Source organism: Rhinoraja longicauda, chromosome 7 (genome assembly GCF_053455715.1).
Source record: "Rhinoraja longicauda isolate Sanriku21f chromosome 7, sRhiLon1.1, whole genome shotgun sequence".
Classification (NCBI taxonomy): Eukaryota; Metazoa; Chordata; class Chondrichthyes; order Rajiformes; family Arhynchobatidae; genus Rhinoraja; species Rhinoraja longicauda.
Window position 1 is genome coordinate 54,234,488 of NC_135959.1, and position 19,373 is coordinate 54,253,860.

Here is a 19,373-nt window from a genome sequence, read left to right on the forward strand (position 1 = left end):
TTTCTCTTCAGCATATAAAAGGCATGCTCAATTAGGTTCAGATCGGGTGATTGACTTGGCCACTCAAGAATTGACCATTTTTTTACTTTGAAAAACTCCTTCATTGCTTTAGCAGTATGTTTGGTATCATTGCTTTGCTGTAGAATGAACCACCGGCCAATGAGTTTTGAGGCATTTGTTTGAATTTGAGCAGATAGGATGTGTCTATACTGTTCAGAATTCATTATGCTACTACCATCAGCAGTTGTATCATCAATGACGATAAGTGAGCCAGTCCCTTCAGCAGCCATATATGCCCAGGCCACGACACCTCCACCACCGTGTTTCACAGATGAGGTGGTATGCTTTGGATCTTGGGCAGTTCCTTCCATCCTCCATACTTTGCTCTTGCCATCACTCTGATATAAGTTAATCTTTGTCTCATCAGTCCACAAGACCTTTTTCCAGAACTGTGGTTGCTCTTTTAAGTACTTCTTGACAAACTAACATGGCCATCCTATTTTTGCGGCTAACCAGTGGTTTGCATCTTGCAGTGTAGCCTCTGTATTTCTGTTCATGAAGTCTTCTGTGGACAGTGGTCATTGACAAATCCATGCTTGACTCCTGAAGAGTGTTTCTGATCTGTCAGACAGGTGTTTGGGGATTTTTCTTTATTATAGAGAGAATTCTTCTGCCATCAGCTGTGGAGGGCTTCCTTGGCCTGCCAGTCCCATTGTGATTAGTAAGCTCACCAGTGCTCTCTTTCTTCTTAATGATGTTCCAAACAGTTGATTGTGGTAAGCCTGTTTGGCTGATGTCTCTAACAGTTTTATTCTTGTTTCTCAGTCTCATAATGGCTTCTTTGACTTTCATTGCCTCAACTTTTGTCCTCATGTTGATAACCAGCAATAAAAGTTTCCAAAGGTATTGGAAAGTCTGGAGGAAAGACTAGGTGCTGAGAGCTCTCTTATACCTGCATTAAGGAGGCATTTAAACACACCTGAGCAATTACAAACACCTGTGAAGTCATGTGTCCCAAACTTATGGTGCCCTGAAATGGGGGGGACTATGTATAAACACAGCTGTTATTTCTACATGGTGAAACCAAAATGTGTAAAAATACCCTTTAATAAAATCTTACAATGTGCACTTTAACAACATGTGATTTTTTTCTATTACAAATCTCAAATTGTGGACTACAGAGGCAAATAAATAAATGATGGGTCTTTGTCTTAAACATTATGGAGGGCACTGTATACCGAGGTTTCTGCATTTTTCATTGATGTAATTTGCAGGCTTGGCCGTCATCAGTATATAGAGTATAGTCAGGGATTGAGAATGAGTTTTCATCCTCAATTTATTTTTCATTGTGAGTCCGCTAGCCATCAGATTTATTGAGCTTAGTTTGTAACGTACCATGGTGAGATTCGAAAATGATCTTTGTATTTTTTAGTTCATGCTGTAACTTCGTTAACCCATATTTTTTCTGGCCTGTTTTTTCACCACCCACAGTTCCTCAAGCCTGTGCTTAGTCCTTGTCGAGAGACAGAGGGCCAATCTACTTAGCTCTCTACATCCTGGAATCCAGTGACAGGGCCTTGGCAGGACAGTAAGGCATTCAGAAATAAAAAAATATTTAAAGATTTTAATAGTTAACTTAAAAACCTAGAAACACACAAAATTAAAAGCAATGTTAAATAATATCATATAAAAAAACAGGTGTCTTTTCCTTTGCCTTGTAATCCCTTTTGAAATCTTAAAAGGATTTTGATTTCTTCTGCATGACCCTGGAGAACCCCAGTAAGATTGTGCTCTGCTGCTCTCCATCAGAGTCTGTTAGTAAATGGTGGAGTTCCATGTTTGACATCATGTCTGTGGAAATCCTGGATTACCATAGTTTAAACAACAACATTTTGGTCTAGTTCTGAACTACCCCATTAATATTTTTGACTGTTTTGCAAAATATCTGGAATTATGGTAATCAGTGTGTTCATTTTAGAGGTTATAAGAGTGAGTATCTTTTGGAATTGTAAATCATCATCACTCCACTAAAACAGTTAGTTCTGCAAAGTCCCTTGTTATTCTTAAGTTTGTTCTTAATTTTATTTTTAACTTTTATTTCTAATATATTGACCAAATCTGTCAAACAACAGAAGTTCTTGAAAGTTCAGTTCAATCTCCAATGATCAGATGTGGCTCAAATTTGGGGTTGTGAAATAGTTTATAATGAGCCTTATCAAATGTACATCCATTCAGTCATTCACGTACAGTGTGCTTAATGTTTGTTATGTCCTTGGTGCTGTTGTCAATTGACCAGTTCCCTACTCAGTGAGCTGTATCCTTCTATATGCTTCAGACCTAGACTACTTGCAGCAGGCTCCTCATGGCACTGGAAAAATACGACTATTCCTGTCCCCAAAATTTCCTTAATTCACTCAAGGATAAGTAAAACAATGGCCGCATTGTCAGGCATGTGAATTTTCCACGTTTCCGCGGAAATCCGTGTTTTAAAAATCCATTTTCCGCGCTTTTTGCATGATTTCCTCTTTTTTCCACTTTGCCAAAATCGTGTTTACCAACGGAGAAATTGGATCGAAAAAAAAAAGAGACGATGTATAGACTTGTAATGAACACTAGGGTTCCGCTAGAGGTCGCTAGGGGTTCTGCGAGAAATTCCCTAGAAGTCTCTCCGAAAATGTGGCACCTAGGCTGGGCAAGGCAGCCAATCTCAACCTCATCGGGACTTCCACAGCCGATTGGTGGGTTGAATTTGCAACCTGCAGCTGGGTCTCTGGAACTCCAGCCCAGCTGGAGCCACCAAATCTATCCCCATAGCCAACTTCCTTGGCCGGCTTGATAAACCAGCAAAGCTCTGGAACCAAGAGTGCCAGAAAATCTGTGATGGAACTGTAATGGAGTAAATATTAAATTTAAGTGCAAGATTATATAACTAAATTAATTAAGACGGGGTTAAAATATAAAACACAGCAGAAAAGCCAATTACCACCTTTTTGGGCCGATTATCAATTAATGTGCGAATTTACTTCAAAATGTTATTAGTATACAGTGACAATTCACATTATTTTGGAATGTCTGTTTTTACTTTGAAATACACTAAAATAGGCTTGAAACTAGTAATTTTGTGTGTAAATTTTCCAATTTCTTGACCCCCGCTGTATGTCTCGTGCAAGAGCTCGGCTCTTTTCCTTTTTTTTTACCGCACTCACATGCCTGCATTCTCTTTCAGGCCACAGCTGCAGCACTGGGACCTTAGTTGTTCTCAATTGGCTACAACACCACATAATTTGCTTGTCTGACACCATATTCCCTAAACAGGCGCTCTATTTTGTGCTCTGTTGTGGGAATAGATTACCGGGCTGACAGAGTAAACTAAGAAGAAATGCAACATCCACACAAACTCCATGAAACCTCTGGCCCATGACTGCTCCAAGTAGTCAAAGAGCTTTCAAAATACATTGAAAACCTCAAATGCATGCATTGAGAGCAGAGAAAAACCCTGTGTTATCAAACGTGGAAGTCCAATGGTGGGAAGGCACCTCATTACAAACTGTCCTCCCAATCACCAATGCAGCCACTGCCTGTCCCATCTGCGGAAGTATCTGTGGTTCTCTCATTGGCCTCATTAACAACCTCAGCACTCAAACAATGGAGTGGAAGCAAGTCATCCTCAATCCTGAGGATCTGCCCAAGAAGAAAAGGAGTTAATCATTTCAGGCGCCCCAACAATAATCTTCAATGATTGGTGCAAAAAGAAACTTGACTACTATAAAAATCAAGATCAATCAGTTCATATAGAATTAATATAACCAATGGAGTTCTGGTTTTGCATAATTCCTCAAAGATCTGCAGTCAATCCTCAGGTGCAGTGTGTTCAATTAAGCTATTAGAACAAAAACAAGTGGTATTTCGGAAGCTAGTTATCCTATTAATCTTGCAACCTGCCGGTACTATGACTGGAATTTGCATCTCGATCACCACTTATATAATATGTCTGTTTAGAAAAATAAAAGTTTCCAAACTATTTTCATGGCCATAATTTACGATCTCACTTTTGAATTTTCTTTTGATACTGATTTATTCATAAAATTAAAATCTGAGCTAATATTCTCCAGCTTTGTTCCTCAAAGCAGTTTCAGACATATTTAAAATCCTGATTCTAAAGACATTTTCTTTCACATTTGTATTTTCTGAACCATTGATGTCACAGAATTCAAAATGAACTTAAATCCATCAGAAACTTCGTTAAAACTCTAGAATTCTTCCCATCTTTCATATTTATGTAATGTATTTATGAACTATATTCTGCAGTGTTTTGTACAGATGTTATAAAATTGTTACCTGCTCTTTTAATGTCGTTTTGAACTATTTGCAAATATTTCAAGGTTCATTGTAATAAAATCAATTTGACTGAAAATGATTTTTTCTTTTGATATTTTTCTTGTATTTGCCTTAATCAAGTTTTGATAATACTCTTTTTTGAGAGCTTTTGATATATCTACATAACATTTTACCACCAGCTCAAGAATACATATTAATGAGGTGTTTCAATGTTACTGTTTCTAAGGATTACATGCTAAAATTTTTGTTTTTTATTGTTGGTTTCCTTTGCAGTATAAAAGCTGGGTGCCTCCTTTCTTACATTCCTTATCAACTGTATACCAAGCAGTCAAGTGTCCAAAAAGGATTAAACTTCACTGTGAACAAACCTGAAGAACCTATACCAGGCCCGAGCAATATTTACAAACTTAATAGAAATGTGTGAGTAATTTCAACATTTTAGAATCTTGATGTAACATCTCATTCCTTAACCTGTAATTTTTGGGGGCTAGACTGACATGAAAGCTGAAATTGTTTTGGTTGAGTTAAAAACAAGCTGAAAATTGATGACGTTGATTAATGGTTTATCAGAAAGATCCGTGCCGTATCTAGGTTGGAGTTCCAGTTAACCACGTTAACAGAGGAAAATCCTAGGTTGCAATTTGCTGCGCTTAATGAGTTATTTCATCCAGTCCTCAATCTAATCTATTGGTTTCATTGAAGTAATTGAATCCGTTATATAAAAAGTACGTGATCTGCAAATTTAATTGGCTGGTAACAAAAGTATGGAACAAGAGAGAGTTCTAATTTATTTTATTAGTTACTAATAATCTATGTGTTTGTAATTATCCTTCATCCTCTCAATGTTCTGCAACTGTTGACTACACCAATGACCTCTCCACTGTCGTCCAACTGGGTGATATTGCACTCACCTGGTCCATGCTCAACCTGTCCAGTTACAGAAAGAGAATCTAGGAACAGTAACTATCACTTTTATGGAGTTCTTTTGCAAAATGAAGAAAAATAGTATTTCTTGTGTTTTTTTTAGAAAAAGTATAAACAACCAAGAGAATGTGAAACAAAAGGGAAAAGGCAACCAGACCAGCAGTGGAATGAATGGATGGGACAGAAATAATGATGATTTCGAACTAATGGAATTGGAGCCTGCTTTTCCTCACCTAAATCACAATGGAGTTCATAGTTGTAGAGACCATATCGCTGTTAATAACACCAACGAGTCCAATTCTAATAGTGCCTTAAAAACACAAGATTATTTAAAACTTTACAGTGAAACTTTGTGGGGAAAGGAACCTGGAACCCTTGAAGTATTGGAAGAAGAAAATGATGACTGTGAAACAGATTTCAAAAACTGTGAAAAGCATTTGGCAGAAGACAATACCTTTCTGACTGACTGCACAAGGACTCCTTCCAGTTCTTCGTTAAATGAATGCTTCAAAATAAATGGGATTAGGCAATCTGCAGTTCGGGAGATTTCAAGAATGAAAAGCAATGCAGAGCCTTCGCCTTCTAAAGGATCTTCCCACGGGTCATCTAAACCTGCGGACCCAAGTTTTATATCTGAGTTTTATGCCCATTCAAGACTGCATCACATAGCAATGTGGAAGTGTGAGTTTACAGAATACGTGAACAGACTTCAAAAACAAAATAATGGGGTATTCCCCGGCAGAGAGAAACTAAAAAGAATTAATATGGAAAAGATTCTGAGAAATCCTAGTGGCTCCAACCATTTGGGTAAGATTCTGCTTCCTGGTTACATGTGTTTTATATTTTGGGGATTTGCACCTTGTTCTTCATTTGCTTGAATCTCCCTTTCTGAGATTTATTTTCAAAAGTGAGGTCCCTGTAAATGGGAACCATTTAGTTGTCCCCATTAAGCTATATAAGCTATAACTATGCACCTAGTTAGAAACGTTTAAGATACATGCCTACTCTCCTACTGGGAGATTTGACACAATATTTGGCCTAGAAATGTCTGTACTTAGTACTGGTGCGGAGTACAATTTATCCACCAGCAATCTGTGGAGGAATTCAGCGGGTTGAGCAGCATCTGTGCCACCAGATCTTTCCACCAGATTAGTGAGGCTCAAGATATGCTGATGGTGGGCCACATTTCTATGAAACTCATGAACATGAAGGATCAAGAGGCAGATGGAACATTTAAGCTTCAACCTAGGGGCAGGTTGAAAACAAAGGCGACTGTATGGGAAGAATTGGTAGCAAGAGTGATTAAAAAAAATATATATGAATCAGTTATTGGTCAGGTTCTATTATTAGTGGCTAAAGGGAAGTGTGGTGTCTTTGGTTTATGTTTATTTACTGTAGGTCAGAAGGAGCCCTGCCATCTCCATATTCAGCTAAATATAGTTGAGACACTTGCCTTGTTTGTGTTCTTTGAGTTCAGTCTTTAAAAATCCATTTGTTGGTCCCATGAGGCAAGATACAGAAGTGTGAAAACGCACACCTCCAGATTCAGACAGTTTCTTCCCAGCTGTTACCAGGCAACCGAACCATCCTACCAACAGCTAGAGAGCGGTCCTGAGCTACTATCCACCTCACTTAGGAACCTCAAACTATCTTTAATCAGACTTTACTGGACTTTATTTTGCACTAAATGTTATTCTCTTTATCATGTATCTGTACATTGGACAGCTCGATTGGAATCGTGTATAGTCTTTTCACTGATTGGTTAGCACGTAACAAATAGTACAAGTGACAATAAACCAAACTAAACATATGTAGATTTGTTTTTCCTGAGTTCAGCCGTACACTGCACCAGCTCCCTCTGGGCAAAACGATTTTCTATTGTGGGCCTCTGATGTTAAACCCCTTATTTGCATTATTTACATATTAAGGCAAAGGTATAGGTGTGAAAATGCACACCTCCACATTCAGAGACAGGGAAGAAGGGTCTCGTCACCCATTCCTTCTCTCCTGAGATGCTGCCTGACCCGCTGAGTTACTCCAGCATTTTGTGTCTACAGTTTCTTTCCAGCTGTTATCAGGCAATTGAATGATCCTACCACAACCAGAGAGCAGTGCTGAACTACTATCTACCTCATTGGTGACCCTCAGACTATCCTTGATCGGACTTTGCTGGCTATACCTTGCAATAAACGTTAATTCCCTTATCATGCATCTATCTATACACTGTAAATGGCTCGATTGTAATCATGTATTGTTTTTCTGCTGACTGGAAAACACACAAAGAAAGCTTTTCACTGTACCTCAGTACACGTGACAATAAACTAAACTGAACTAAAGTCATGTTGATAATTCGGTTTCAGAAATAAAATATACAATCATCCTGCTTGTTCAAAATTAAAGACATAAGGAACTGCAGATGCTGGAATCTTGAGCAAAACAAAGTACTGGTGGAATTCAGCGGGTCTGGCAGCATTACAGAGAGAATGGATAGGCAAAGTTTCAAGTCGGGATCCTCCTTGATTGAGTCTGCAGAAAGGTCCTGACCCGAAATGTAACCTAATGAAATCACTCCATAGATGCTGCTTGAACCACTAAGTTACTCCAGAATTTTATAACTGGGTACTTAAATGCCTTGCCATGTTATAGAAACATAGAAAATAGGTGCAGGAATTGGCCCTTTGAGCCAGTATGATCATGGCTGATCATCCTAAATCAGTACCCCGTTCCTGCTTTCTTCCCATATCCCTCGATTCCGTTACCCTAAGAGCTATATCTGACTTTCTCTTGCAAATATCCAGTGAATTGGCCTCCACTGCCTTCTGTGGCAGAAAATTCCACAAATTCACAACTCTCTGGGTGAAAAGGTTTTTCCTCATCCCAGTCCTAAATGGCCTACCCCTTATTCTTACACTGTGACCCCTGGTTCTGGACTCCCCAAACATGGGGAACATTTTTCCTGCATCTCGCCTGTCCAATCCCTTAAGAATTATATATATTTCTATAAGATCCCCTCTCATCCTTCTAAATTCCAGTGAATATAAGCCCAGTCGATCCATTATTTCATCATTTGTCAGTTCCGCCATCCCGAGAATTAACCTGGTAAACCTAAGCTCCACTCCCTCAATAGCAAGGATGTCCTTCCTCAAATTAGACCAAAACTGCACACAATACTCCAGGTGTAGTCTCACCAGAGCCCTGTATAACTGCAGTAGGACCTCCTTGCTCCTATACTCAAATCCTCTCGCAATGAAGGCCAACATGCCATTTGCTTTCTTCACTGCCTGCTGTACCTGCATGCTTACTTTCAGTGACTGATGTACAAGGGCACCCAAGTCTCGTTGCACCTTTTCCTAATCTGACACCATCCAGATAATAATCTGCCGCCTTGTTTTTATGTTAAATGCTTAGGTAGTCCCAGGTATTCCTGGGAACAATGCAGAAGTTGCAGGATCAATTGATCCCAAAGAGGAGGAAAGATTCTAAGGGGAGTAAGAAGGATGAGAGGGGATCATATCGCTGACAAGGGCAGTCAAGGACAGCATAAAAATAAAAGAGAAGTATATCATAGCAAAGAAGAGTGGGAAGCCAGAGGATTGGGAATCTTTTAAAGAGCAACAGAAGATAACTAAAAAGGCAATACAGAGGGAAAAGATGAGGTACGAGGGTAATCTGGCCAATAATATAAAGGAGGTAGTAAAAGCTTTTTTAGGTATGTGAAGAAGAAAAAAATAGTCAAGGCAAATGTGGGTCCCTTGAAGTCAGAAGCAGGGGAATTTAATATGGGGAACAAGGAAATGGCAGACGAGCTGAACCGGTACTTTGGATCTGTCTTCACTAAGGAAGATACAAACAATATCCCAGATGTTCTAGTGGCCAGAGATCATAGGGTGACGGAGGAACTGACGGAGAATCACATTAGGCAGGAACTGGCGTTGGGTAGACTGATGGGACTGCAGGCTGATAAATCCACAGGGCCTGATGGTCTGCATCCCAGGGTACTTAAGGAGGTGGCTCTAGAAATTGTGGACGCATTGGTGATCATTTTCCAATGTTCAATAGATTCAGGATCAGTTCCTGTGGATTGGAGGGTACCTAATGTTATCCCACTTTTTAAGAAAGGAGGGAGAGAGAAAACGGGAAATTATAGACCAGTTAGCCTGACATCAGTGGTGGGGAAGATGCTGGAGTCAATTATAAAAGACGAAATTGTGGAGCATTTGGATAGCAGTAACAAGATCGTTCCGAGTCAGCATGGATTTACGAAGGGGAGATCATGCTTGACTAATTTTCTGGAATTTTTTGAGGATGTAACTAGGAAAATTGACAGGGGAGAGCCGGTGGATGTGGTGTACCTCGACTTTCAGAAAGCCTTCGACAAGGTCCCACATAGGAGATTAGTAGGCAAAATTAGATCACATGGTATTGGGGTAGGGTACTGACATGGATAGAAAATTGCTTGACAGACAGAAAGCAAAGAGTGGGGATAAATGGGTCCCTTTTTTCCTAATCAGATGTGCAGCACTTTGGTCAACGTGGGTTGTTTTTAAACGTGCTATACAAATAAAATTGACTTGACTTGACTTGACTTTCAGAATGGCAGGCAGTGACTAGTGGGGTACCGCAAGGCTTGGTGCTGGGACCGCAGCTATTTACAATATACATTAATGACTTGGATGAAAGGATTAAAAGTACCATTAGCAAATTTGCAGATGATACAAAGCTGGGTGGTAGTGTGAACTGTGAGGAAGATGCTATGAGGTTGCAGGGTGACTTAGACAGGTTGTGTGAGTGGGCGGATGCATGGCAGATGCAGTTTGATGTGGATAAGTGTGAGGTGGTAAGAATAAGAAGGCAGATTATTATCTGAATGGTGTCAAGTTAGGAAAAGGGAACGTTCAAGGAGATCTGGGTGTCCTAGTACATCAGTCACTGAAAGGACGCATGCAGGTACAGCAGGCAGTGAAGAAAGCCAATGGAATGTTGGCCTTCATAACAAGAGGAGTTGAGAATCGGAGCAAAGAGGTCCTTCTGCAGTTGTATAGGGCCCTAGTGAGACCGCACCTGGAGTACTGTGTGTAGTTTTGGTCTCCAAATTTGAGGAAGGATATTCTTGCTATTGAGGGCGTGCAGCCTAGGTTTACTAGGTTAATTCCCGGAATGGCGGGACTGTTATATGTTGAAAGACTGGAGCAGCTAGGCTTGTATACACTGGAATTTAGAAGGATGAGAGGGGATCTTATCGAAACGTATAAGATTATTAAGGGGTTGGACACGTTAGAGGCAGGAAACATGTTCCCAATGTTGGGGGGGGGGGGTCCAGAACCAGGGGCCACAGTTTAAGAATAAGGGGTAGGCCATTTAGAACGGAGATGAGGAAAAACATTTTCAGTCAGAGAGTTGTAAATCTGTGGAATTCACTGCCTCAGAAGGCAGTGGAGGCCAATTCTCTGAATGCATTCAAGAGAGAGCTAGATAGAGCTCAAGGATAGCGGAGTCAAGGGGTATGGGGAGAAGGCAGGAACGGGATACTGATTGAGAATGATCAGCAATGATCACATTGAATGGTGGTGCTGGCTCGAAGGGCCGAATAGCCTACTCTTGCACCTATTGTCTATTGTCATTTAGCACCTTAACTCTTGCTGTTTACTGTTTTTCTCCACAGGCACTGCGGATTTGCCCAGACATAAGAGCTGCATAATGCACATCGATATGGACTGTTTCTTTGTATCAGTGGGCATTCGTGATCACCCAGAACTGAAGGGTTTGTAAATGTTAAAATCTTTTTATCATTTCTTCAACCAACAAGATACAAGTTTGAAGTTGTGACTTTAAACTTAAACATGGAGACGTAAACTGATTACAGCATTGTGTAGGAATTTCAAGAAGATGTAAATGGTATGAACAAAATAATTGTTTGAATGATTGGGCTGGAAGTTAGGAGTCAAGTTGTGAGTTTCTGCAAAGGTGAAATTCCATTTGTAATGTTCAATGGGACACTTACCAGGAATCACCCTCAAATGGATGGAAGTTGAGAACCTGAACAAATCATGTATTTGAAAAAAATTAATAAATGTCTTGGGAGAATTTGAAGGTGAATTATGAGGGAGCTGAGGATTGTGGGGATGAAATTCAAAACAAGAGAGTTCGGGTTTAGTTTAGAGATACAGCACGGAAACAGTCCTTTCTTCCCACTGAGTCCATGTCGACCAGCGATCAACCCGTACACTAACACTACCCTACATGTTAGGGACAGTTTACAATCTTTACCAAAGCCAATTAACCTACAAATTTGTATGTCTTTGGAGTGTGGGAGGAAGCCAGAGCACCCCGGGGAAAAACAACATGGTCACGGGGAGAACGTACAAACTCCGTACAGATAGCACCCATAGACAGGATCAACCCCGGATCTCTAGCGTTGTAAGGCAGCAACTCTACTGCTGCACCACTGTGCCACTCCTACATCGAGTCTACTCTGCCATTCAATCATGGCTGATCTGTTTTCCCCTCCCAACACCATTCTCTTGTAACCTTTGACGCCCTTACTAATCAAGAACCTATCAATCTCCGGTTTAAAAATACTCAATGACTTAGCCTGCACCTCCATCTGTGACAATGAATTCCACAGAGTCACTACCCTCTGACTAAAGAAATTCCTCCTCATCACTATTCTGCAGGTGCATCCTTTTATTCTGAGGCTGTTCCCGCTAGTCCTAGACTCTCCCACTACTGGAACCATCCTCTTCACATCCACTCTATCTGGGCCTTTCATTATTTGGTAGGTTTCACTGAGATCTCCCCCTCATCCTTCTAAACTCCAGCACAGAGCCTTCAAACACTCCTCACATGTTAAGACCATAAGATCATCAAGAAAGGATAATGGTTAAGCAGAATCTGTGGTTTATTGTTGCTGGAAGCTGGGGATAGAAACAACATCTTGAGCTGGCAATGAAATGCATTTGAAAATGAAACATTGCAAAAATGGACGTAAGTTTGGTGAAAAGTAATAGCTTTTGAAAATCATTTGAATTGAGGAAGACTAAAGTTCATCCATAAGAGACTCAAACCTAGGATGGTGGCACGGGAGGCTGGCTGGAGAAAGGGAAGGGAACTTCCTGGCAGAAAGAAATAGGAGTTTGCAAATCACTGTTAATGTACTGAAATGTTTTAGCATACTTTACAAGAAAATTATCATAAAAATTTGACACCAAACCACATTATATCAGTTTTAGGGCAATTGGCTGAAAACTTGATCAAGGGTCAAGTTTTAAGAATTGTCATGGGAGAGTCAGAGATTTATGGAGGGAATTTGAGAATTTAGTGAGTCAGCAGCTAAAGTTTACCTATGGCAGAGTGATTTATATTTCAGCAAATAGAATGGAAGAGACCACTTGTTGAAATTGTAGCAATCTAGTGTTTGCATGGAAGGTTGGAGATTGAATTTGAATTTGCTTGGTACTTTTCATGACCTCGGAACAAATAAAAATCCTAAATCTTTGAGCACCAAGGACTTGAGAGAGGAAAAAACAAAACATAGATATCCTTTGATTACAAAGATGCTACAAAAATTGCCGTACATAAAATTTAGTGGTTTTGAAATGCAGGCACAGCTCACATTGCAAATAAGCGAGTTTGGTGTTTCGACTGAGCATGCGCAGGTCATAGGTCACAGGGGCATAACATTCTCGCCGGCTGATCTGCGTGTAAACAAATCTTCATTTCATCTGTATTTTCCAGTTTTGCTTCGTAGAGGTAAGAAAATACTCCTTTCGAAACTTAATTAGGTGTATATATGGTTAATTTGTACAAAATTATGATGATTTTGTAGGTTTTACTGCTTTATGCTTCAGTGAGTGAGCAAGATAGTGACTGAATAACAAGCATTTTTTATTGTTCTTTGTTTTGGAGGGGGGGTGAAGAATTAAATGAAATGTATGATTTTCTATAACGATCAAGAGACTTCTGCATGAGTCACGGTTCATCTCTGAGGCTAGAATATTTGTCCAAAACAAAGAACAATAAAAAATGCCTGTTATTCAGTCACTATCTTGCTCACTCACTGAAGCATAAAGCAATAAAACCTACAAAATCCTCATAGTTTTGTGCAAATTAACCATATGTACTAATTAACAGTTTTGAAAGCAGTATTTTCTTACCTCTACGAAGCAAAACTGGAAAATACGGATGAAACGAAGGTTTGTTTACACGCCGCAGATTAGCCGGCGAGAATGTTATGTCCCCTGCGCAAGCTCAGGCGAAATAAGCGAGTTTGGTATTCCGACTGAGCATGCGCAGGTCGTAGGTCGCGGGGGCATAGAATTCTCGCCAGCTGATCTATGTGTAAACAAACCGAAGGTATTTATTCACAAAATGTTGGAGTAACTCAGCAGGTCAGGCAGCATCTCGGGAGAGAAGGAATGGGTGACGTTTCGGGTCGAGACCCTTCTTCAGACTGAAGTCTGAAGTCTGAAGAAGGGTCTCGACCCGAAACGTCACCCATTCCTTCTCTCCCGAGATGCTGCCTGACCTGCTGAGTTACTCCAGCATTTTGTGAATAAATACCTTCGATTTGTACCAGCATCTGCTGTTATTTTCTTATACATATGTGTAAACAAACAATCAACTACGATGATGTTGTAGTTTTTTTTTTGAGAGAGAGAGAGAGAGAGAGAGAGAGAGAGAGAGAGAGAGAGAGAGAGAGAGAGAGAGAGAGAGAGAGAGAGAGAGAGAGAGAGAGAGAGAGAGAGAGAGAGAGAGAGAGAGATTGATTGATTGATTGATTGATTGATTGATTGATTGATTGATTGATTGATTCAGCATCTGCACCACTCCTCTACTCTCTTCCACGGCCCCGTTTCCCTCTAATGCAGCGAGATAAAAACAGACATAAGTGTTGTAGTTGTTGTTCAGAAGCCCTGCATCCACGGGGTGATTGACGGTGGCGAGGAGGAAAGTTTCCTTGACTTTGTTGTCTGCGAGGGGACGCTGCGATCTTTCGCCTTGTCCCGGCTCTGGGTCGGAGGCGATCTGTTCTCCGGTGAGACTTCGCCCGCCGCGGTTCCATGGCTCCATGACAAGTTAAAGAGTCGGGACGAGTTGAGGGGAACTCGCCGCATAAAGCAAAAAAACCTACAAAATCATCGTAGTATTTACTGATTAACCATATCTACACCGAATTAACAGTTTTGAAAACAGTATTTTCTTGCCTATATGGAGAAAAACTGGAAAAAATGGATGAAACAAAGGTTTGGTTACACATAGTAAATCAGCTGGCGACAATTCTATGCCCCTGCGACGTATGACCTGCGCATGCTCAGTCGGAATACCAAACTCGCTTATACCAAACTCGCTTATTGCTCTGTACTTGAGGGTGATGAATGTATTAGTATTTCTGAAAACTCTGAATGAAAATTGAAGCAGTGTGAGATGCTGATCGTTTTAGTGCAATTTGAAGTTTTAAAAAAATCATGATTATCAGAATACCTGGAGTGAGGTAACTGCATCATGTTGGGTATGTGATTCGACTAGAGATTGGACAACTTACTGAATTTAAATGTCGGCTTATTAAGGAAAACAGATGGATGCACAGTGAGTCAGGATTTGTCATAAGGATTAGAAGTAGAATTAGGCTATTCGGCCCATCAAGTCTACTCCGCCATTTAATCATGGCTGATCTATCTCCCTCCTTACTCCATTCTCCTACCTTCTCCCCATAACCTCTGCCACCCGTAATAATCAAAAGTATTTATTCCTCTGGAAGAGAAAAAGGAAATTTCAGAGTTGGGGGTCATGGGACACCAAGGAGTCTCATGAAATATCTCCCATAACGTCATTGGCTACAAGTTCAATGTGCAATGTAAGTTGGATCAATAAATACATTTGTCAAAATTAATTTAAAAATACAACTTGGAAAATAATTCAGAAGGAATTAAATTTGAATGTTGAATTTGTACCTCAAGTCAAACTGATTATTCTAGGCCAGTTCTACAGTGGCCATCTTAGGGTAAGTCTTTAAAACTTTTGAACTATTGAAGTAAATGGTCACTGCTTAACACAAATGGATGGAGAATATCTGCACGAGTAGATTAGAATTAAGTCATAGCAATATTTTGTTTTCTGTTATCCATACCCCAAGAGGAAGAACGAGTTTAGTTCTAATATGTGAAAAATGGAATAAAGGTAAGAACAGAGCTTTTCCATTTTTGCCTTCTAGGAAAGCCTGTAGCTGTAACCCACAACAAAGGCCGTGGTCAAGTGTCCATCCGACCAAGTGCTAACCCACAGCTTGAAATGCAATATTACCAGAAGAAGATGATAAATGACAAAATGGGTAAGGATTTACAGTGCCCTCCATAATGTTTGGGACAAAGACCCTTCATTTATTTATTTGCCTCTGTACTCCACAATTTGAGAGTTGTAATAGAAAAAATCACATGTGGTTAAAGTGCACCTTGTCAGATGTTAATAAAGGCCATTTTTATACATTTTGGTTTCGCAATGTAGAAATTACAGCAGTGTTTATACATAGTCCCATTTCAGGGCACCATAATGTTTGGAACACAGCAGTGTCATGTACATGAAAGTAGTCATGTTTAGTCTTTTGTTGCATATCCTTTGCACACAATGACTGCTTGAAGTCTGCGATTCATGAACATCACCAGTTGCTGGGTGGCTTTTCTGGGGATGCTCTGCAGGCCTGTATTGTAGCCATCTTTAGCTTATGCTTGTTTTCGGGGCTAGACCTCTTCAGTTTTCTCTTCAGCATATAAAAGGCATGCTCAATTGGGTTCAGATCCGGTGATTGACTTGGCCACTCAAGAATTTACCATTTTTTAGATTTGAAAAACTCCTTTGTTGCTTTAGCAGTACGTTTGGGATCGTTGTCTTGCTGTAGGATGAACCGCCGGCCAATGAGTTTTGAGGCATTTGTTTGAACTTGAGCAGTTAGGATGTGCCTATACACTTCAGAATTCATTATGCTAGCATCAGCTGTTGTATCATCAATGGCGATAAGTGAGCCAGTACCTTAAGCAGCCATACATGCCCAGGCCATGACACCCCCACCATACCACAGATGAGGTGGTATGCTTTGGATCTTAGGCAGTTCCTTCTCTCCTCCATACTTCGCTCTTGCCATCACTGATATAAGTAATCGTCGTCTCATCTGTCCACAAAACCTTTTTTCCAGAACTGTGGTTGTTCTTTTAAGTACTTCTTGGCAAACTGTAACCTGGCCATCCTCTTTTTGCGGCTAACCAATGGTTTGCATCTTGCAGTGTAGCCTTTGTATTTCTGTTCATGAAGTCTTCTACGGACATTGACAAATCCACACCTGACTCCTAAAGAGTGTGTCTGATCTGTCGGACAGGTGTTTGGGGACTTTTCTTTATTCTAGAGAGAATTCATCTGTCATCAGCTGCAGAGGTCTTCCTTGGTCTGCCAGTCCCTTTGTGATTAGTATGCTCACCAGTGCTATCTTTCTTCGTCATGATGTTCCAAACAGTTGATTTTGGTAAGCCTAAGGTTTGGCTAATGTCTCTTTAACAGTTTTATTCGTGTTTCTCAGCTCATAATGGCTTCTTTGACTTTCATTGGCACAACTTTGGTCCTCGTTGATAAACAGCAATATAAATTTCCAAAGGTGACGGAAAGACTGGAGGAAAGACTAGGTGCTGAGAGCTTTCTTATACCTGCATTAAGGAGGCAATTAAACACACCTGAGCAATTACAAACATCTGTGAAGCCATGTGTCCCAAACATTATGGTGCCCTGAAATGGGGGGATTATGCATGAACACAGCTGTAATTTCTACATGGTGAAACCATAATGTATAAAAATACCCTTGAATAAAATCTGACAATGTGATTTTTTCCATCACAAATATCAAATTGTGGAGTACAGAGGCAAATAAATAAATGATGGGTCTTTGTCCCAAACATTATGGAGGGCACTGTAATATTGCCATAATATATATTTATCTTAGTTAATGTAAAAGTGTCTAGCTTTCAATTTGTGTGCACACCACATTCTGGAATTTCTGACTGCTTTATTCTTCCTGGAAGTAATTGTAGGATTGAGTTATTTTTAAGGGTTAATTTCAAATGAAACTATTTAAAGCTCTTTAAAAATAAAAGCACTGGAGACAAAGAAACTAATGAGTTAGACACTAAACTAACTTCCTCAGACAATAATTAATTCATTATCCCACCTCCTTAATTGATAACAGCTCTCAATTGGAGAAGTTTTATATTTACTGCAATGGCAAAATGCCACTAGCGAATTTGGAACCTATGTTACAATTTGCCTGACTTCTGTTTCCATTTTTAATGAAAATCAGCAGGAATGTATAATAGATAGAAGATTCATCGTTATCTATTTTTAAGCTACTGTACAAATTAAATTTAAACAACTTTATACTATGAGTATCCTAGTGCAGTTTGCTCAATGCTCTGTCCTTGCATTGATATTCTCTCCCCGTCTCCAAGCAAGCTATGAACATAAGGAGATAAAAACAGACACTTGACTATTGAACATGTGTGTGCTGAACCGTACATTAAATCCACCAGCACCAATTCTTCTGCACTAACATTCCAGCTACTGTTGTTGCATAAAGAAAGAGTATGCATGACCCTGAGAAATGCTTAACAGCTTAATTTAATAATATTGAAATTTAAGATGCACAATTCAGCTTGGGGGGCTCAGGCAAAAAATCCTACATTGCAGGATATTGTTGCAGATTTTTGAGCAAAATAAATAAATGAGTGTCTTCATGTGAAAGGTACATTAACTAAATTTGTTCAACAATATTAACAGGCTGAGGCTGATGTCGGTGTGAATTTTTTATTTGCATTTACTTTCTTTATGTTCTACATTTATTTGTGCGGATTTAATATACCATAAAAGAGGGAAATGAAAATAATATAGTGACAGATTTACAGTGATAATTTCATTGTTTTTATAGAAGAGAAAAAAGTGTCCGATAAAGTAGATGGCAACGTCTGGGAGAATGCAAATCCTGCCTCTGTGAATGGTATTAACATGGATCTGATGGCCTTATCAATGGCAGAAATTGCATCTTGTAGTTATGAAGCTAGGTAAATAAAAAATATCTGATTTTCAAGACAATTTAAAAATAGAATAAAAGGTTTATGCGTTTCGTATAGTGTTTGTTGCGTCTGATTTATTTAAGTCTTGTTTATTGTCAGCAAGGACACTTTATAAATGTTGCGATTAATTCAGGAGCTATTTATAGAAATCCCATCTGCTAATATTAAATCTGAGTCTGTGGCAGTAGCTTGATGATGATCCAGTGGGATATCCTAAGAGTGATCAAAAACATGTAATTAGCTAGTCAGTCAGCTAAGAAATAGCTTTTCTGCTTCAGGCCCAGTGGGCCAGCTGTTTATTTAGCTGCCTGACTGACAACAACCTGGACTCTTCAAGTTTGGCTTTTAAAATTGAATATTCCCCCTTACTAAATCTTCTATTTAATTTGGCCATTAAGATGTGTTGTGAATTTTGAATGTAATTGATTTTATGTCATTTCTTGACAGACTGACTGGTATTAAGAATGGCATGTTTTATGGACAAGCAAAACAGTTATGCCCTGATCTTCAGGCTGTTAGCTACAACTTCAAAGCTTACAAAGAAGTGGCATCAATTATGTATGAAACCTTAGCGAGGTAATTTAGCTTATTGTATACAACATTAATGCAACTCATAATTATATCAATGCATTGTTTTATAAAGTAATCAAATACATAATTAAAACAAGAAAAAAATGCTGAGTTTGCAGCTGTGTGTTAATTACTTTTAATTGCATTCTGCGAAAGTAGTTTCTTCTGACCTAGCTCAATTTAAGTTACAGGTAGATATTTACCTATATGTGCAATATGGATAACACAAAATTTCAGCTTCCTACTTGCCTGTGCGCAGTATGCTAAACTTTAAAGCAAAATAACAAAGGATAACCAATCCTGAACTTGGAAGGTACTCCATTCAGCACTCAACCACTGAGAAGGCTACCATAGTGTCGGTGCCGAAAAAAGCAAAGATCACCAACCTGAACGACTACCGTCCGGTTGCCCTAACTCCTATAGTCATGAAGTGCTTTG

General features: G+C 39.5%; 1 protein-coding gene across 2 annotated transcripts in view; it reads left to right on the forward strand.

Moving 5' to 3' along the window:
* The window catches only part of rev1 (REV1 DNA directed polymerase), an 87,611-nt gene that overhangs the window by 24,953 nt on the left and 43,285 nt on the right, over positions 1–19,373 (forward strand). For both annotated transcript variants that reach the window (XR_013547484.1, XM_078402609.1), the window contains exons 5-10: positions 4,612–4,758; positions 5,366–6,069; positions 10,925–11,023; positions 15,473–15,589; positions 18,221–18,353; positions 18,813–18,941. Coding sequence is in view for 1 of the 2 variants with exons in the window: in XM_078402609.1 (XP_078258735.1) it covers positions 4,612–4,758; positions 5,366–6,069; positions 10,925–11,023; positions 15,473–15,589; positions 18,221–18,353; positions 18,813–18,941 (1,329 nt within the window). In the remaining variant the exon portion in view is untranslated. The remainder of the gene's footprint in view (positions 1–4,611; positions 4,759–5,365; positions 6,070–10,924; positions 11,024–15,472; positions 15,590–18,220; positions 18,354–18,812; positions 18,942–19,373) is intronic.